Source organism: Stegostoma tigrinum, chromosome 37, assembly GCF_030684315.1.
Source record: "Stegostoma tigrinum isolate sSteTig4 chromosome 37, sSteTig4.hap1, whole genome shotgun sequence".
Classification (NCBI taxonomy): Eukaryota; Metazoa; Chordata; class Chondrichthyes; order Orectolobiformes; family Stegostomatidae; genus Stegostoma; species Stegostoma tigrinum.
Window position 1 is genome coordinate 21017307 of NC_081390.1, and position 21133 is coordinate 21038439.

General features: G+C 45.3%; 1 protein-coding gene across 5 annotated transcripts in view; it reads left to right on the top strand.

Moving 5' to 3' along the window:
* LOC125467564 (ras-GEF domain-containing family member 1A-like) overlaps nucleotides 1-21133 on the top strand; it is a 210323-nt gene that overhangs the window by 134526 nt on the left and 54664 nt on the right. The window contains exons 1-2 of one of the 5 annotated variants that reach the window (XM_048563592.2): nucleotides 4715-5085; nucleotides 5764-5870. The exons of 1 other annotated variant lie outside the window; for it this stretch is intronic. In XM_048563592.2, the coding sequence (XP_048419549.2) occupies nucleotides 5832-5870 (39 nt within the window). In that variant the 5' untranslated portion in view covers nucleotides 4715-5085; nucleotides 5764-5831. Of the gene's footprint in view, nucleotides 1-4714; nucleotides 5086-5355; nucleotides 5639-5763; nucleotides 5871-21133 lie in introns of those variants that run through there. 3 more of the 5 variants (XM_048563596.2, XM_048563594.2, XM_059640274.1) reach the window with 3 other exon arrangements.

The window sequence follows — 21133 nt, forward strand, 5'->3', positions numbered from 1 at the left end:
CACTTGCCTGGATGAGTGCAGCTCCAACAACACTCAAGAGGCTTGACCCCATCCAGGACAATCAACTCACTGTTTGGGAGAGAGAGATAATGGGAACTGCAGATGCTGGAGAATCCAAGATAACAAAGTGTAGAGTTGGATGAACACAGCAGGCCAAGCAGCTTCTTAGGAGCATAAAAGCTGACATTTCGGCCCTAGACCCTTCATCAGAAAAGCTTTTCTGAAGAAAGGTCTAGGCCCGAAATGTCAGCTTTTGTGCTCCTAAGAAGCTGCTTGGCCTGCTGTGTTCATCCAGCTCTACACTTTTTTCACTCCCTGTTTGGCACAACTTTCAGCATTCTTTCTCTCCACTACCCATGCACAGTACCAGTGTGTACCATCTATAGGTTGCACTGATGTAATTCACCATGCTCCTTAGACAGCAAACCTCCTCCAAACCTGTGACCACAACCATCTAGAAGGGGAAAGGCAACAGATACATGGGAAGATCACTACTGCACTCCCCTCCAGTCCACTCACCATCCTGACTTGGAAATATATCAGCATTCCTTCACTGTTGATGGCCACAATTCCTTCCCCAGTAGTATCATAGGGATCTGTATCTAGCCATTGGACTGCATGATTCATATGCGCAGCACACTACTACCTTCTCAAGAGATAATGGGGATGAGCAATAAAAGCTGGCCTCCCCACTTCCCATGATTGAACATATAAATAAACAAGTACATGAGGGAGAGAGGAATAGAATGATGTGCTTATAGGGTGAAATGAAATGCAAGGAAGTTCATATGAAGCAGAAACACTGGCATCGACCAGTTGGGTCAAATCACCAGTTTGTGCCTCTGTCTGTTTTACACTGAATTGTCAGCTTCTGTGATATGCTCAAGTCTCTGGTTTGAATACAACTTTCTGTCTCAGAGGTGACAGTGATAACATTGAAGCCAAAGTTGACACTATTGAATATGTTATGTTGCAACGTGATGTTGATTGTTGACATCTATGCCACATCCTGAACACTATTCTGAGTCCATCATCCCTTTGTTCCTCAATGATTCTCCTCTGTCATTTTAGTTATTTATAAGAACAAGTTCAATAAATCATTTTTGGAAAATTTGATGCTTTTCTTTACATTACTGCACACACTCAGCCTACATTCTTACACTTTGGCATCTTCAAAATTGTGAATAATTATATTATATTGACTCACATTGACTTAATTTTCTGTTGCCAGTGGAGGATTGTTTTCTCTCTAAGGTCATTGCTAGGAAATGTGCATTACACAAGCAATATGAGCAGTTGCAGGGACCTGTACAAGTGACGAAGCCCTGCCTGTTTGCAGTAAGATGAAGCTTGCAGAAGGTTTGTGCTTAGAATTGAGATATCTGTAACTGAGTAACCCCTGTATATTTGAAGATAGTGTTTAAAAAATTTGCATTTATATAATATCTCATCGCCCATTTGAAAGTCTCTCAAAATACTTTGCATAGGAAACACTCTTGGAGAGTGTTAACTACAAAGAAAGAGAAATTGATGCATTTATCTAGCCCTTTTCGTCACCTTAACTCATCCCCAAAGCCAATGAAATCTTTTTGAAGTGAAGGCTCTGTTGTAATGCAGGAAACGTTGCACTGAGTCAAAATCCATTCAACCCAGCAGCCAGTCTTTATACACCACATCTTCATACTTTAATTCATCCACCTCGCATCAGGGCACCTTTATGGAGCTGGTAAAGTACATTTTTTGAAGAGTGGTGACTGCTCATAATGTAGGAAATATGGCTGTTAATCTACGTACAGGAAATATAGTGCCATGGGGTATTCTTTGTCATACTTGAGAGATGCTGTCCTTTGTACAAGTCCGTCTATCCAGACAAGACTGTTGTTTATAGAAAGCATCCATGAGGAGGAGGTTCCGAGTCTTTGTGCTTGCTGTTAAGCAACTTCACTGAGGATCACTTGGCATTGTAGTCAGAAATCATGTACGCACTTATCACCTGCAGTGATAAACTGGCCTTAGCATTGCCCAGCAGCTCAGTACCTGCTGGAAAGCCTATTTGATAGCAGTGGCCCTGTTGTCTGGTTTCATCGCTTGTCTTGATGTGCAACAGTTAGGACCCATCACAACAAATAATGCTTACAACCCGCTGCTAGACCTGAATAAGACAGGTTGTCTGTGAGGTTAGCTGTTTGGTGGCACAAGCTGAGAAAGGCTATTTGTCTTTTGCAAAACTGAACTAAACAGTCGGGATAGGTTGCATTGATGAGGTTTATTTAGAAGATTATGGTGTGATCTAATTAAGGCTATTTGAGAAGTTGGCTGAGTAGACAGGCAGAAACTATTTCCTCCAGTGGGTTGGGTCCAGCACCTTCAAGTGAAACTGAGCCATTCAAGAGTGATGCGAGGAACCAGCTGTTCACACAAAGGCTAATGGAAATTTGGAATTCTTTTGACAACCCCTCTCCGCAAGTCAAAAGGCCGCAGACAGAGGATCACTTGAAATTTCAAATTTTAAAATGATGGAATATGGTTTGGCAGAAGTATCAACGAATAAGGAACCAAGCCAGGTAAATGGAGTTAAATTGGGGAGCAGCTTCAGTCTAATTAAATGGTGGAGTGTAATGGAATCTCCAGCATCTGCAGTTCCCATTATCTCTGATATTATCTTGGAATCTCCAGCATCTGCAGTTCCCATTATCTCTGATAGCTTTTGTGCTCCTGAGATGCTGCTTGGCCTGCTGTGTTCATCCAGCCTCACATTTTATTATCTTGGAATCTCCAGCATCTGCAGTTCCCATTATCTCGGACAGCCTTCTCTTGTCTTCCTACAATAGGCTGACTTTGATATTTCTGTGGAAGATCTCAAATAACATTGCCATGGACAGTTCACTCTGTTCCTTAGGTGAGGATCTCACTTTGTTAGAGCTACTTAAAATTTAGGTTAACATTCCAATATGGAATTTTGCCTCAATGGTATGGCCCTTTGAATCAGGGATTAAACTCAGTTCCTGGCAGTGTTAAAAGAGTCAATCTCACACACAAAAGGAAATCTCTGAGTCCATTTAATCTATACTGGCTCTCTGTAGAGAAAAGATTAGAATCCCTACAGTGTGGAAACAGGCCATTCAGCCCAACAAGTCCATACCAGCTCTTTGGAGAGCATCCCATCCGGACTCACCCACCCCTTCCCTAATTCCTGCAGCCCTGCTTACAATCCACCTGGCCTAATCCTGAAGAAGAGTAATAACCAAAACATTGGCTGCTCCTTTCCTCCAGATGCTGCCTGGCTTCCTATGTTCTTCCAGCCTCCTGTTTGACTACCCAACCTGCACATCTTTGGACATTGGGAGAACATGTAAACTCCACATAGGTGCCTGAGGGTGGAATTGAACCTTTGATCCTGGTGCTGGAAGGCAGCAGTGCTAACTACTGAGCCACAGTGCTGGATAGAGCTACCCCTGCTCTACCCCTAGCCCTACAAGTTTGTTTCTCTCAATGACCTGACCAGTTTCCCTTTGTTGATCATTTCCATGCCTACTGGTCTGAAGAGGAGTTTCTCGTTCCTGGCCTATTTAATGCACACATCCACCCCACCTGTGTAGCTGGCACTGAGGCAGACCCGTCCTTTGAATTTCTGCATCTCCATGCCAACTGGAAATCAAGTAGTCCAACTGAGATGTCTTGAGATGATTAAAGATTGTGTTTGTTCTTTCTCTCCACCCTATCTCCAATGAGGAGAAGGGAGGGGAGAATCCTTCCTTAATATTATCAGGGTTTTCAAGCCAACTCAATCCAAACATGGTTTTCCTGAAATAGATGAAGGAGAAATGAAATCCTTCTCTGCAGGTCCATTCTTGCAGAAACGGGAGAACTGCATTCAGATTGAAGGATCAGCCAGGATCATGTTGAATGGCAGGTTGGACACGACAGGCTGAATGGCCTGCTCCTGTTTTCTAATCCACATCACCCTGAGGCATTTTTTCTTGCATGGGAGCCAGGGGCCCAGTTTTGAGACACTCCCTAGTCTTGGATTCTCCTGAGTTTAGACTAAGGCAAATGAAGTCCAAGCAAAAGAACCCAGTCAAAAGAGAGGAGGGGAAGATTTGTTTAGAAAGGGAAGGAGTTGATTCCAGTCAGAAATCCCAGAGTAAAGAGAGAGGGAGCATCCCCAGGAGCAAACCTAATTGAACAGTTCAGTAAGTATGTGTGTGTATGTGTGTGTGTGTGTATGTCTGTGCCAGTGAGTGAGTCAGTGTGCATGTATGTATGTGTTTGTGTGTGTATATGTCTGTGAGTGAGTGTGTGTTTCTGAGTGTATGTCTGTGTGTGTGTGTATGTGAGTGTGTGTGTATGTGTCTGAGTGTGTGTTGTGTAGGTCTGTGTGTGTGTGTGCGTATGTGTGTACGTGTGTGTGTATATGTCTGTGCGTGTGTATGAGTGAGTGTGTGTATATGTGTGTGTATATGTACATGTCTGTGTGAGTGAGTGAGTGTGTATGTGAAGGAGAGAGGGAGTGGGGAATTTGGCTCTCTCCGGGGAATGCAGTAACTCCGAACACCTTAACAAATCTCTGCATTGGATTCGAAGCAGCGGGTGTTCTGGGGTCTGGGGGCCTGGGGAGGGGGCGAATTTCAACCTCGTTACCCAGACAGGGAGAGGCGGAAGGAAGCTGGCGGGCTGATGTGGGCACAGTTGCGAATGTGTGAAGATATATATAGAGAGAGGGAGAGAGGCAAACTCCGCATGTGGGCAGAACTGGCATAGATTTAACCCTTTCTAGCCCGCAGCGCAGCGCTTGACTATTGCTTACAGGAGTGCAATCGGTTCTTTAATGATCGTTCTTTATTTTTGTTTTTTAAAAGCCCGGAAACGCACGATTATGCCCCTATTTTCTGAGGAGTTGTGTGATGCTTGCATATGTGTGTGTGTACAGCCGCAGCTTGTTTTTTTTATTCTTATCATTTAAAATGTGAGCCAGTTCTAGATGGCTGGCAGTCAATACGGTGTTTGTACGTGGACTCTACCCTCTCATCTCTCCCGGAGACTGCTTCTGTGGGAAAGAAGCTGATCGACTTTATACCGTTTCAGGTGAGTCCCAGTGCTGTGAATGGGTCACTCTGCTCCTGCTGCAGATTTCAGTTTAAACTGAGTGGCTTCCAGTATAGTCTGTCTCTCTCTGTCTCTCTCCAAGCTGATCTCTCCTGGTTGTGCAAAATAGCAGTGTTCGGTGGAATATCTCCAGCCTATTATTTAATTATTTTGTGTTTTCCCCTCTGTGTGTGTGTGTGTGTGTGTGTGTAATCCTGTGCCATGCCCGCTGATTGCAGATTATTGCGTTCCGCTACGATTTGCAATAACTGCACTTGCTCTTCAATGTTGCAACGCAGGAAAGGACCGCAAACATGAACCCAGGGAGAAACTTCTGCCCCTCTGTCCGTTGGACCCAGTGCGAAGCAGAGAGGGAGAGAGACAAACAACAGGTTTCCCACTTCTCTGGGACTTTGCAAGCTTCCCCCGGGGCCCCAGCCGCCGTGTTTTGGGGGAGCTGGGAGACTGAGATGTGAAGGTGGAGTAGAGAGGGGAGTGGGGAGCTGGGGAATTCTACAGCGCACTGAGGCTGCTGTTTCTCATTTTCTGCCAGGTCAGGGTCTTGTTTGTTTATCTGAATGATGCCCTTCCTCTCCAAACCCCTTCCACCCCCTCCCTCCCTCTTACCCGTTTATGTTTTGACATTGTGATACCAGTCAGTGCCCCTTTATTTGACAGACAGTATGCAGGTGCACAGTGGCTGACTGTCCTCTCATGAATGGCAAGCAGACCCATGTCACTGCAGTATGGCATCAGTAGGCCCAGGTGGGGCCACAGCAACACAGGTATGTGGCTATCTCTCATGTGTCTGTTCTGTCCTGGGACTGGGGTGGGGGTGGGAAGACGCATGGGCACTTCCAACAACCTACAGTGTCTGTAAGACTGGGTATTGAGAGCGGGGTGGGGACGTGGTGGTGGGTGATCTCAGCTGGGCAGTTTTAAGGCAAACAGAAGTTGCTGGAAAAGCTCAGCAGGCCTGGCAGCATCTGTGGAGAGAAATCAAGAGTTAACATTGTGGGTCCGGTGACCCTTCCTCATTAACTCTGCTTTCTCTCCACAGATGCTTCCGGACCTGCTGAGCTTTTCCAGCAACTACTGTTCTTGTTTCTGATTCACAGCATGTGTGGGTTTTATTTTCCAGTTTTTACTGGATATTTTCTAACACTGTGGAGCACCTGCAACACCAGAGTTTGAGGTGGGGGGGGCGGGGGCGGCCTCAACTTGGCACTTTTAACAGGGTACAGCAGCTGTAAGACCGGGTATTGAGATGGGGAGGGTGTGGGTTGAGGAGAGAGAGAATTTGCAACCCTTTGCTGAGAGATGAGGATAAGCGTGTCTCAAATGGTTCACAGTGAGCAGCATCTACTATGCTGGTGGTCTGGATAATGAGGCAAAACACATGAATTTAGCTCTTCTGAAGAAGGGTCCAGACCTGAAATGCCAGCTTTCCAGTTCCCCTGATGCTGCCTGGCCTGCTGTGTGCTTCCAGCTCCACGCTGTGTAATCTAATTTCAGACTCCAGCATCAGCAGTTCCTACTATCTCTGAATTTACCTTGCGGTCTGGTGCACAGGTGTTCCTACCCAGTTTCCAGGCTGAATTTCCACAAGTCTTTGTAGGCTGTAAGACACATGTACTTGGGCAAAAGCTAGGGGTTTAGAGCCTGGGATGCTACGGAAGGTGTGTGCAGCCTTTCAGAATGGTTTGTCAAACTCAGGTTTTATTTTTTTCGGCAATCAACATGTCCAGAGGTATTATTACACGTTGCTGGAGCAGGTGGGACTTGAAGCTGCGTCTCCTGGCTCAGAGATAGGGATGTTACCACTGTACCACGAGAAGCCCCTGACCTAAGTTTAGGGAAAGTGATTCACACGGTGCAGGTGAGAGACAGCGGTCTTCATACCTGTTGCAGTGTGTGCAGGTTAGGGAATCCCCATTCAATAAAGATGCCAGCTATTCAACTTACTGTGGGATCTTCTTCTGCATGAATTGTCCCTTATGGTTGCCTGCATAAGAACTATCTGTACCTCAATGTGATTTTGTTTTTTGTTTTGGGCTGCTGTTAAAATATGTCAAGAATTCACGAGAAGATTTGAGAAACTGTGATGTTTGTTCCCACGAACAGTAGTGTAGATGCATTGAAGGAGAAACTGTGTTGGAAAAATGCGAGCTGGTGCTCATATTGGGGAGAGGGTGGATTGGGAGCTTATATGGAGCATAAAAGCCAACATGAACTGGGTGGCTGAATGGCCTCAGAATCTTGTTGTGCAGGATACATTTCTGTGTGCCCACCAAACCTCCCCCTGTACTGTATACCCGGGAGGGGTTTTTGTTCTGTAGTAGTGGTGCCTCTCTACCTCTGGACTAGGAGGCTCAGATTCAAGACCCTCCTGCTCCAGAAGTGTGCTATAATCTCTTTGAACAGGTCGCTTAGAAAATAGCTATAGCCCACCCTCCCTTGTCCTTTATTCATACAAGTCCTAACAGCTCACTGAATCCTGCAGAGAACTGGAGGAATCTGAGATCTGCTGATTGCACACAAGGGGAACAACATTGTTTTTGACCCACGCGAGAGAACTTCAAAAAGGGATGTTGCACATCATGACCTTCTGCTGTTTACCTCATATATTTTAAAACAAAATCCCAGCAGTATCTGACTAAGTGCTGTTTAGAGACAGGTGGCCAATGTTTTCTTCACTTCAAAGAGCCTAATGTGCCTCCATTCAGGACAACTAACAGCACTTAGCCCTAAGTGAGGTTGAAGAGTTAATGACAGGTGTTGTGGAGGTGCTTGAAGGCACTGATCTGATGGGGCTTTGTAAATTGATCTTGCCCATTTAAGCCAGTGTCAGGAGTTATTTATGCATGAATTGTATTACTGTGTAATTTCAGGCTGTGTGGTTTTGCTGTGATTGCTCTGTGATTTCCTTCAGCCCTACAAACTTCCAAGAACAGTATGCTCCTCCAGTTCTGGTCACAAGTGCAACTTTGCTTTTAACCATTCCACCATCAGCAGCCATGCATTCAGTTATTGCAGCTTTAAAAATTCCTGCAAAACCTTTCTGTTTCTGTTTCTCTCTCTCTCTCTGTCTGCTGGTCTGTCTATCTCTCTCTGTCTGTCTCTCTTTGTCTCTGTCACTCTCTGTCCATCTGTCTTGCTCTCTCTCTGTCTGTCTCTCTCTCTGTATCGGTCTCTCTCTATCTTTGCCTCTGTCTCTATCTGTCTCCCTCTCTGTTTCTATCTCTCCCTGCCTCTCTGTCTGTCTCTGTCTCTCTCTTTTCTCTCTGCCTCTGTCTCCTTGCAGTTCAAAAATTCTCAAAATACGTCGCAGTGGCATTTACCAGCCAAACTGGACACTGGGCAATGCAAAGAGACATTAGGTCAAGCAGCTAAAAGTTTCTTCAAAGAGATCAGTTTTAAGGAGTGTATTAAAGGAGGAGAGAGAGGCAGTGATGTTGACAGAGGACATTTTAGAGCTGAGAGACTGTGCAACTGAGGATAGTGCCACTAACAATGGGGTGATGGAGAATGGGAATGTGAAAGAGCAGGAAATACACAGAGGTCTTGAGTGCTTGTAAAGTCACTGTAGTCCTATAGGTCTCTCATTATAGAGAGATGACAGGGGTTGGTTTAATCTGTGGGTCACCCTTCCTCAGGCAAGGGGAGAGGTTTAGCAGGTAGTGCCCTAAGCTGGTATAAGAATTGATCTCACACTGCTGGTGTCATACTGCATGGCAAGCCAGCTGTCCAACTGAGCTAACAATCCCCTTGTAGGTTGTAGAGCTGGAAGAGGTCAAGAAATCAGGTAGGATTGAGGCTTTAGGATGGATTTAGGAATGGAGCATTGCCAGAGGAGCAGACACAAGTGCGATGGGTGAGTCAGGATATGGGTAGCAGAGTTCTGGATGAGTTTGCTGTCACTGCAGTGTGAATGCCCTTTCTGATTGATTTGCCTTTGAGGTGATGCCATGGCTTTGTGTAGATGAGGACGATTGTTTATTGGTAATTCCTGGCTTGCAAGCATAAAAAAACAAAATTCTTGTATACCCAGCAACCAGTTTGGATTAACAATCAAGAGTTCCCAGCTCAGGAGCCAGTTATCTCTCTCTCTGCAGTGCCTAATTTCCATGCAGATCCAGCCTGAATTTCTTCTGTTCTGACCTGCCTTTTTTCCAAAAGCAACACAGTTTTTTTTTGAGCATTTCTCCCACACACAGACGTGAGCTCCTCAGCCAGCCGAACATGAAGATAAGATTCTCTCCCCATTTAATCATTCTAGTCTGTGAGGATCTGGCTGCTGCCTGTGACTTTGTGTGTGTGTGTGTGTGTGTGTGTGTGTGTGTGTGTGTGTGTGCCTCCATAATGTGTTAACCATGTGCAGTCTCCATGTGACCAGCTGGTGTGTACTGACAGAAAAACAGAAAGGCTGGAGAAACTCAGCAGGTCCAATAGCGTTTGTGGAGGCAGATCCAAATCCAATATGACTCTTCTTCAGATATCTGGCATCTGCACTGTTTTGCTTTTATTAGGGAAATAGGGCTGGAGTCATTTTTGCTGCTTTTAAACTTGGTTCTGTCGAAGGGACTGGATACAGGAGCACAAGAGGAATAGTGGCTTGACATTATACTGTTAGGATGCATTTGGGTAGATTCCTTCCAGCGACAGAGAATGCAATGGCTAAAGCTATACACCGCCTTCTCTCTCACTCTCCACCACCACCCCCAACCCTCCCTCCCATCCTCCCCCACCCCACTGAAACGCCTTTCAATTTAGGTTCAACCTTCCTCCTCCAGAGTCTTAACCCAAGAGAGAGAATTTCCTCGTAAGTTACAGGAGTCGTGTGCAAAGATGTGACCTTATGGGGATCAGTTTATTCCAAGTTTGCTTTTACTTTCCTGCCCCATCCAATTTCATTCTGATTGTTTTGTGTCACCTTCTTCGTGTAGGTAGGAGACAGAAAGAGATAGATAACCCAGGAGGTCTAGAGAGGAAATCCCAGAGATTGAGGCCTAGGGGGTGCCCAGACAATGTCTGCTGGGATAAGTAACTCACACTGGGTCCGTCTCAGTGTTTATCTGTTCTTCCATCTCTCTCTAATCTTCATCAGCCCTACAGTCCTCTGATCACATTGCAGCTCCAATTGTGCCCTGTCACTCATCCCCTGTGCTCAGTATATCAGAGATATACAACGATTACTCACTAAAGTCAGATACAATATAAGCTAGTCTCAAAGCACTGGCTCCCAGAATGGGTTCAGCCTTACCAGGGACTGATTAAAGTTACTCAGTGAGGAACTGAGAGACAGTTGCACTTAAATGTGAGCCCTTGAAATCTGGCTCTAAGACTGCAGGTAATCATGTCTTCACTTGCTAAGCTTTAGAACTGCAATCCCTAAAGTACTGAGCCCGTCTACCTCCCACTTATCCTTTAGGATAAGTCTAACAACCTGTATCTTTTATCAAATGCTTGGCCACCTGTCCTAATATTGCCTTTTTCTGGCTTGGAGTCAGGTTTGAGTTGATATTTAATCACTCCTGCCAACGACCGCAAAATGTTTCACTCTGAATGTAAATGATGGTATATAAATGCAGTGAAGTTTAGTGAAGTTTTCTAGTTTCATTTCAGCTAAGGCCAGGTTCAGAAAGCTGTCTATGAATTGATGGATTTATTTGACTTGCCTCTTTGCTGTAAAGCCACCAACTGCTGGCCACTTTTGCTTTCAAACTCCAGCCTTGCTCTTAAATTGATTGTACAGACAGCAGGAGGCCATTCAGCCCATTTGTACCATGCAGATGTTTGGCACAGCTGTTGGTCTTGCTTCCCCTCGTGCTGCATCGGGACTTACTTCCTCTCGCGCTGCACTGGGACTCGTTCCCCCTCGCTCTCCACCAAGACTCGCTCCCCCTTGTGCTGAACCAGGACTCACCTCCCCTCACCCTGCACTGGAACTCGGTTCCCCTTAAGCTGCACTGGGACTCACTTCCCCTTCGCTCTGCAGTGGGACTCACCTCCCCTCGCGCTACACTGGGATTCACCTGCCCTCGTGGTGCAACGGGGCTCACTTCCGCTCGCTCTGCACCGGGACTCACCTCCCCTCGCTCTGCACCGGGACTCACCTCCCCTCACGCTGCACCGGAGCACACCTCCCCTCGCGCTGCACTGGGACATATCCTCCCCTTGCGCTGCACCAGGACTCATTTCCCCCTCGCACTGCACTGGGACTCACCTCCCCTCGTGCTGCACCAGGACTCACTTCCCCTCGCTCTGCACCGGAGCACACCTCCCCTCATGCTGCACTGGGACTCACCTCCCCTCGCACTGCACCGGAGCACACCTCCCCTCGCGCCGCACTGGGACTCGCCTCCTGTCATGTACCGGGACTCACTTCCCCTCGCGCTGCACTGGGACTCACCTCTCCTCGCACTGCACTGGGATTCACTTTCCCCTCGCGCTGCACTGGGACTCACTTCCCCCTTGCACTGCACTGGGACTCACACCCCCTCACGCAGCGCCAGGACTCGCCTCCCCTCGCATTGCACCGGGACTCACTTCCCCTCACTCTGCACTGGGACTCACCTCCCCTCGCGCTGCACTGGGACTCACACCCCCTCGTGCTGCACTGGGACTGACTTCCCGCTCACGCTGCGACTTACTTCCTGTCGCACTGCACCAGTTCTGTTGGAAAGAAAGAGAAAGAGAAAAGAAGGAAAAAGAAAAGGTGGTGCTCAGGATCTCCATGTGGAGTGGCCATCTCTGCTTTTTTAAAAATGGATACAAGATAAACATGCTTTCTACAGACTGGAGAGATCACAACTAAACCGATACACAGTTGTCGCTGACATGGTCACTGCACTTCAAGTAATTAGAGTCATAGAGTTGTGCAGTATGGAAACAGACCCTTCAGTCCAACTGGTCCATGCTGACCGGGTATCCTAAATTAATCTAGTCCCATTTGCCAGGGTTTGGCCCTCTATACTCTTCCTATTCATGTACCCATCGAGATGCCTTCTAAATGTTATAATTGTACCAGCCTCCAAAACCTCTACTGGCAACTCATTTCATACATGCACCACCCTCTGTATGAAAAAAATTGTCCCTTAGATCCTTTTTAAATCTTTTCCAACCCACCTTAAATCTATGCCCTCTGGTTTAGGACTCCCCTACCCTGGGCAAAAGGCCTTCGCTATTCACTCTATCCATGCCCCTCATGATTTTATAAACCTCTATAAGGCCTTCTTACCTTTACAGCTGCTTTCCCCACCTTAAAGAGACCCCTTTATTCCCCTGGCCCCACCCTCACTTCCCACCCGTGTGATGGTCACTTGCTGTGCCCGTGGTAATCTTGCTCACTGGCACCTATCCCCCTCTCACTCTTCAGTCCTGCCTCTGCCCATGAAGGAACCAGCCTCTGGATAGTCAGCTCCTGAGAGGTTCACTGTGTTCTAGGTGTGTGGTGGGGTAAACCTTTCACTGATGGGTCAACCATGGGATTGGGCCGTTTTGAAGAGGACTGACAAGTTCCTCCAAGACCCACCATGCCATGTAATTTTGACCATTGGTTGTGAAATATATCTGTGGCTGTCAAGCTCAAGGTTGGTGTCCAACATGGAGCTTCCAGGCCAGAGCCAGGGACACTACCCACTTCACCACCTGACCTCTTAAAAACCTGTTGTATTTGGAGGATGTTGTGAGGTTTATGACAGGCATGACAAGGCACTACATAATTGCACATCTTTCTTTTCAAACAAAAAGCCTCATTGCTGCAGATACCATAGTGGGAAGACTGTACCCAAGCTGTTAAACTTTATTTCTGTCAAAGATTTAGAAATCACAAGCCAGGGCTACGACTGGTAATTCAGCTACAGCATCTGTGCATAGCAGTGATAAAGTGTCTTCATGAGACATGTCACTAAGCTTAACACTGGCCTTTAAACATATGAAGAGAAAGAACATAGTACGCAGGTTATATAAACGCAATCATCTCTGGCATTAATGATGCATGTTGTTGTTGTTAAAGGTGAGATCCTCGGAATATTGAGAGTGGGTGTCATTAAAGTACCATCGATGATATACAGCTCTTTGGAAAAATAGCCTAGCCAGGTGATCAGATGCAGAGCACAAGCACAAAGTTAATGTCTTCATTACTTTTCTCTCAGATGGCAACGAGAACTGCACGCTAACCATTAATTGAGCTGCAAGACAATATTACTGATTATTTTCTTCGCTTTGGCACTTTCAATATTTATGGACACGGAGTCAATTTAGTCCAGTCTTGGTTGTTGGCATATCAGAGAATGGCATGGCCTCCTGTTTTTCAGTCACCCACCTGGGCTATAAACTCGGGAATCCCCTTCTTACACTTCTCTGGCCCTTCACTTACCTCTCCTCCATTGAGACACTGTATAAAATCTACCTGTCTGGCCAAGCATTCAGTCATCCATCCTCATTTGGCTTCCTCCCAAGTTTGTGTTTGACAGTGTTCCTGTGGAGAGTTTTACGATGTTAAAGGCATCGTTTTAATGCAAGTTCGTGTTGTATAGCCGTCTCTTTCTCAGTTTGGGACATTTGAGTCTGGAATCTGTTTGAACCTTTCCTTTCAAGAGCTGAAGGAGAAGAATTTAGGAGCAGGAGTAGGCCATTTGGTCCCTGGGGCCTGCTCTATTATTTAATAAATTGATGAATGCTGTGATTCTGATCTAGAGCCCACTTCCCTGTCGGTCCCCGATGTATCACGAAAGATAAAAAAGGATAAAAATCTATTTTGTTCTGTATTACGTCTTCATGCGATGTGAGAATCACTGCCCCAGGCCAGCAATGTTAGCTCATTCTAATTACTCCCAATAGCTTTCTAGGCTATTTAAGAGTTAAGAGAAACGACATTGTGCATCTGGAGTCACATATAGGCTAGACCAGATAAAGACACCAGATTTCATGTCCTAAGGGGGAATCAGATGAATTTTTAAACCATAATTCACAGGAGTTATATGGTTGCCATCAGGCTGACTTTTAATTCTAGAATTTTATTGAGTTCAAATTCCACCTCCTTATTCCGGTTCCCCCCCGCCACCCGGCCAACTTCCCGTCCTCTTTAATCTCCCCTTCTGAAAAAGATCTGGCTTAAAATGAGCTTTGACTCCACAAGCGGTACCCCAACCAAGTGTTAATTCTTCTCCTCAAATCTCAGGTAATTGCTCAATGTGAGATAAAAACTGAAAGAGCCGTCGATGCTGTAAATCAGGAACAAAAACAGAAGTTGCCGGAAAATCTCAGCAGGTCCGGCAGCACCTGTCAACAGAAATCAGAGTTAATGTTTCAGGTTCTAGATTGCTTTGGTCATTGACGTTATCACTACCACAACGCTCTGGTATCGATGCAACATTACACGTGTGGGATGAACAGGGTATAATTAAACAGATTCACCACTCATTAGAGTGGTGTAGTTACAGTTAGAACAGTGTTTCTAAATAAGAATCAATAAGCAATGCTTCTATGTGCAGAATAACAGCATTACCATTGAAAATGGATATACACAGCTACAGCGATGAAAAACTTTGTGATGTTTGGAGATAGTGGGAACTGCAGATGCTGGAGGATCTGAGATAACACGGTGGAGAGCTGGATGAACACAGCAGGCCAAGCAGCATCAGAGGAGCAGGAAGGCTGACGTTTCGGGTCGGGACCCTTCTGTACATTTGTACTGTTTGCTATTTACTTCAAGCACAGCCCACACTAGATTATAATGTACACTGGTCTTACCCAGTTCCTTCTGGTGCACAAGGTGGCCTGTTGATATCCAGATTGTGCTCAGCAATCCCTCCTTATTCCGCTAATTCCTCAATGCTAAATAAAAACTGAAAGAACTTCAGACACTGTAAATCAGAAACAAAAAAACAGAAGTTGCTGGAAAAGCTCAGCAGCTCGGGCAGCATCTGTGGAGAACAATCAGACTTAATGTTTCGGGTCCAGTTCTGAGAACCTGAAACATTAATTCTGATTTTTGTTCACAGATGCTGCCAGACCTGCTGAGCTTTTTCAGCAACTTCTGTTTGTGTTATTGTTGCTCAACGCTGGCAGTTTTGCCCTCCTGGCTTGAGAGCACCCTAGCTCATTCCAGCAGAATATGGGGACTCGAGACTGAACTTGGAGGAGATCAAGACTTCATCAATGAGGTACAGGGTGGGTCCCACGCTCACAACAAAGTCTTTCATTTTCTGAAGAAGGGTCTAGGCCCAAAACGCCAGCTTTCCTGCTCCTCTGATGCTGCTTGGCCTGCTATGCTCATCCAGCTCTACACCTTGTTATCTCAGATTCTCCAGCATCGGCAGTTCCTACGATCTCTAAATAGTGACTCGAGCTTGTTTGGGTGACTCAGTAGCACAGGGAGGCTAGCAGTGGTTCGGTAGAGCTATAGGGCACTCTGTAAGAGATTGCAGGAGCACTAAGAGAGGTGACAAGCTTTAATTCATTTACAAATCCCTCCTTGGTCTCACTTCTCCATATTTCTGTAACCTCCCCCTGCATCTTCCAACATCTCTGTTGTCCTTTATGTCCAGCCTGTTGAGATATACACTTCTTAATTTCTGCACCATTAATGGCTTTTATTTCAGCTTTTCTCTATCCTCCTTTAAGAAAGGCTCTTTTAAAGCCTCCTTTAGGACTAAAGGTTTGCTAACCAGTGTTAAGACCTCCTGGTGTAATTCAAATTTGTTAGTTATTATATCTCCTCAAGTAGCTCAAGTTTTTGCCTAAAAAATCCTCATTGGAAGTGTTTTGGGATGTTTTACCATGTTTATTTATTTACTTATTTCACAAATGGTTTAGCTTGGAAGATGGTTGTTCTGAACTTCTTGTTTTTGCAATGCTGGACATTTTATTTCTCTGTTTTCTAAGATCTTACAAGTGAAGAAGCTGTACCTCGGTACCTTTATACCTAAGATGGCACAATCAGTGGCGACATGTAAAATTTTCACTGTATTCATTTGACAACAAAGCTAATTCAGTTCAAATAAGAATTCCTAGAGGCAAACATGTGACTCCAGACACGCAGCAATAATGTAGTTGATTCTCAACTGCCTTCTTTGATGGCCTTAGTGATGCACTCACTTCAAGAGCAATTACTGTGTGCAAATCCTGCGAAAATTTCTTTCTATAAAGTCGTTGCAGTAAAAGTTCAACATATGGTGGGTGTGGGGGTAATGGAGTGTACTGTATTTAATTGCAATAAACTGTTAGTAATAAACGAGACTGGCTGGATAATGAAACCCCTCACCATGAACCCAAGTTGGATCCAGCTCGGAAAATACGCTGCTCGATGATCATAGTCATAGAGATGTACAGCACGGAAATAGACCCCTCGATCCAACTCGTCCATGCTGACTAGATATCCTAAATTAACCATTTGGCAGCATTTGGCCCATATCCCTCCACACCTTGCCTATTTATGTACCCTTTTAAATGTTCTAATTGTATCAACCTCCAGCACATCCTCTGACTGTTCCATACACACACTAGACTCTAGTGAAAATGTTGCCACTCAGCTCCTTTTTTACATATTTCCCCTCTCACTGAAACCTATGCCTTCTAGTTTTGCACCCCCTCACCCCTGGGAAAAAGACCTTGGTTATTCACCCAATCCATGCCCCACATGATTTTATAAATGTCTATAAAGTCTCAGTCTCCGATACTCCAGGGAAAATAGCCCCAGCCTACTCAGCGTTTCTCTGTAGAACAAAGAACAGGATAGCACAGGAACGCGCCCTTCAGCCCATGATGTTGTGCCAAACATAATGCCAAATTAAACTAATCCTTTCTGCCTGCCCTTGGTCTATATCCCTCCATTCCTTGCATATTCCTGTACATATCTAAAAGCCCTTTAAATGCCCTCATCATATCTGCGTCCGCCACCAGTCCTGACATGCATTCCAGACTCCTACCACTCTCTTGTGTAAAAAAGATTGCCCCTCACCTCTCCTTTGAACTAACCCCCTCTCACTTAAATGTATGTTCCCTAGCATTAGACATTTCAAGTCTGGGAAAAAGATTCTGACCATCAACCCAACTATGCATCTCAGAATTTTATATACTTCTGTCAAGTCTCCCCTCAGCCTCTGTCACTCTAAACAAAAACAAACTAAGTTTTTCTAACCTTTCCTTACAGCTCATATCCTCAAATCTGGGAAATACCTTGGTAAACTTCTTCTGCATTGTCTCCAAATCCTTCATGTCCTTCCTGTAACGTGACAAACGGAACTGACTGCAATACTCCAAGTGTAGACTAACCAAAGTCTGAGTGTAGCCATTTGGTCAGGAAGAACTTGAGGATTTCCAGCTCAAAGTTACCCTGAATTCATCATTGAGCCCACATTGAGAAAAGTTGTTGTGATTGATGATGTAGGTGTCACACCAGTTTGGATGGATTAGCTCAGGTCAGATTGTGGGAACATGTGCTGCCAGGAGATTGCAGTTAACTGTGTTTGAATAGACCTCAGCGCCTGAGTTCAAAAAGAAAATTAGTCATGTATCCATCTGGTCACCTATTTTGGGCACCTCCGCCTTCTCAGACTAGGGTGGAATTGAACTCAGTTGTGATGCCTCTTGTCGTTGAGCAGTCTGGTGCCGTTTGCTACCAGAGCCTGAGAGATTCTTTCAGACAGTGAGGAGCAATGAACAGTAATGAAACGACACTCTGGCACCTTCAGCAGGAATGGGAGAGAATGGGTTGAGTTTAGGGGGTGTTGCCACTTGGTGTGGAGACCAGACATAGGAAAAATCTTCAGGATTTGATGTTCTTTTCGAAGGTAGCAATCAGCACTTGGAATGGGTTCTGGGAAGGTGTGAACTTTGAATCAGTATACTCATTGCATAACGTTGAGGTTGTTGACTTGCTCCCTGAGCTGGCTTGTTCTCGTTCAGATGTTTCATCACCATGCTGGGTGACATCATCAGTGGAGCATCCAATGAAGCAATGTTGTTTTACTCCACTTGGGATTTATGCATCTGGTCCGTTATGGTGAGTACAGATATAGTACAACATAAATTCCAAGTGGAGTAGAATAGCATCGCTTCATTGGACAACCAAGTCAACAACCTTACCCACAACCGGAGCTACAGATCTTTGCCAAAACCTTAAATTGCATAATGTTTCTTAAATTATTATTTTTCAGGATTTTTTTTATTGGATGTAGGCATCACTGTCATTCCCATTCCGTGTATGAAGTGGAGACTACACAATAGTAAGCTCAGGGTCAGAAGATTACGGATTTGAACACCACTGCAAACTATAGCACACAATCTGGCCAGCAGCCCCAAGTCAGAGGACTAGCTGTGGAGTCAGAGAAAGTTTACTTTGGGGCATTTGGCTATGGCCCTACATAATTGGACTGGTTGATGGTCTCAGGATTCAGGATAGGGCACTTAGAACAGACGTGAGGAGAAACCTCTTCAACAGGTGAGCCTGGGGAAATGTCTGCCATAAAAAGTAGTTGAGGCCAAAACATTGAATGTTTTCGAGAAGGAGTTAACTACGCTTTTTAAAGCTAAAGGGTTTCGGGAATAAGTGGGAACAGGGGACTAAGTTAGATGATCAGCTATTATCATATTGAATAGTGCAGCAGGCCCAAAGGGCTGAATGGCCCACTTCCAGTGTATTCTATGTAATAAATCCCATATCTCTATACTTAAAGGACTGAATGCTCTCACACCCCTTTGGCTGACACTCCTCCCCCAATATGTACAACAATATCTTAACTGGTTGCTTGATTTCTTTGTTGAGATGTTGGTGTGTCTCAGTTGCTGCTTCTGTCTATGTAATAACAGCCATTGTAATTGGTTGCCAAGGGGATGCATTTTTTAGATGTTTTGAGAGACACGATAAGAAACAGGTGTCTCTGAGGTAAAGGTAGGTCTGTCTTTTCTGTCATCTGTTTAAGTTTGAAGTTTGCCCAGTGCGAAGAAATGAGTCTCCATCTGTTCGCTATCTGGAAGCTTCCTGCATGAGGTGACTTTAGACAGTTTAACACCAGTTGCTGACAATGGTCAGGGGTAACAGGGGGATCACCAAAGGGCATTGGAAACCTGCCTGGTGGGTTGTATTGTTGACCCACAGGAAACATTGCTGCCTGTTAAATGAGGTTGTGTTTGAGCGTTCTGCAGACACACATTCCTTGTGTTGTCCTGCACAAACGTTCTACAAGACAAGTTAAGAAAGAAAAGCAATAAATGGCTGGTGTGTTGACATTTGCAGGTCAACAGTCTGCTGCGTGTGGGGGCGCAGTGCAGATTTGCGAGGGATTAGCTACTCGGTGTACCTGCAGCTGACACTGGCGAGAAGGATAAAACATTATGGCATGGAGTCTTGGAACTGGGTTAATTCCTGATGGACAGTGAATGGGTACTTTTACCTTGACTCAAATTTTCTCAAATTTAACCCCATTGGCATTCATTGTAAAGCCAGTTCACAACCAACGAAGGTAGGATACTTATTACATATTGTGTGGTGTGTAGGAACAAGCCTTGCTGTTTACAACAGAAGTCCTGACGACCCCCCACAATAAGAGAAAGACCATTTGTTTGTCGTGGTGTCTCTCTATCTATTAGTTGTGACACCATCAGGTCTTCTGTGACAGTCTTCATGTAGCACTGACTGGCCCAGCGGAAGGCAGTGTCTTAGTGTTATGTAACTGGGCTAGTAATGCAGATATCCAGGCGAATGTCTTCGGTCCGCCTCCCCCTCTCTCCCTATTTATCCCAGTTCCCTCCCCCCATCCCCCTCTCTGATGAAGGGTCTAGGCCCGAAACGTCAGCTTTTGTGCTCCTGAGATGCTGCTTGGCCTGCTGTGTTCATCCAGCCTCACATTTTATTATCTTGGATTCTCCAGCATCTGCAGTTCCCATTATCTCGAATGTCCTGGAGGCTTGGCTTCAAATGCCACCATGGCAAAATGATGGAATCTATTATAATGGTGACCATGTAATGACTGTTTATTGTTGTGAACCCATCTGGTTCACTGATGCCCTTATGGACAGGATATTGCTATCCTTACCTGGTCTGGCCTACTTTTTACTCCATACCTACAGAAATGTGGTTGACTCTTAACTGCTATCTGGACAATTAAGGGCAGGCAATAAACTGCTGGCCTTGCCAGGGATGCCCGCATCCCTATGAACAAACAAAATAAAAGAAATAATCAACAAGCAATATGAGATATCCCTCACAGCAGCCCTCTGTTCCAGAAATGCATGCAAGTAGGCCTTATTGAGACTGGTCATGTAGGTAATGCAAAACAGAACCATCTTCAAAACTGGGACAGTGTCTATTTAACCACAAAGTCAAAAACTGAAATAGCTTTTGAATCTCAAAGTGGTTCATCCATGCTTGGTCAGTCTGAAGTACATTGAGTGTTCCTACAAAGCATTTGTACACAGCAAGATTCCACAAGTCAATGCTTTCTTTTTGATGGTGGCAGCATTTGTTGAAGAGGAATATTGGCCAGGGCAATCAGGAAAAGTTCCTCTTTCATTTATCTCCGACTGCCCAGACGTCCAGCCAAACCAGAGGGAAGGATAGAAAGTCAGCATTACGTCTTCTTTGAACAGCGCAGTCTCTCATCGAAATCTCAATTTTTCCTGGAGTGAGGGCTTCATCTGCCCCAAATTGACTGTATGTACCACCAACTGAATGGATATTTACTGCCCATTCCTTGTTGCCCTGGAGAAGCTGGTGGTGAGCCATCCTCATGGATCTCTGCAGTCCAGTTGGTGTTGATACATCCACAGAGCTGCTGTAAAGTTCCAGGGTTTTGACCCAAAGACCCTGAAGAAACAGTGATATAGTCCGAAGCTGGGATAGTGAGTGGTTTGTTGGGGATCTGCCATGTGCTGGTGTTCTCATGCTTTTTCTGCCGTTGTCCTTCTGAGTTGCTCCAGATCATGGTTTGGAAGGTTGTGTCAAAATCCTCTTGATCCAAACCTTGCATTTGTTCTCTATACTGACTGTATTGTTGCAGAGATAATAAGCTGGATACTTGTTACTCAGTGAACTTAAAACTGC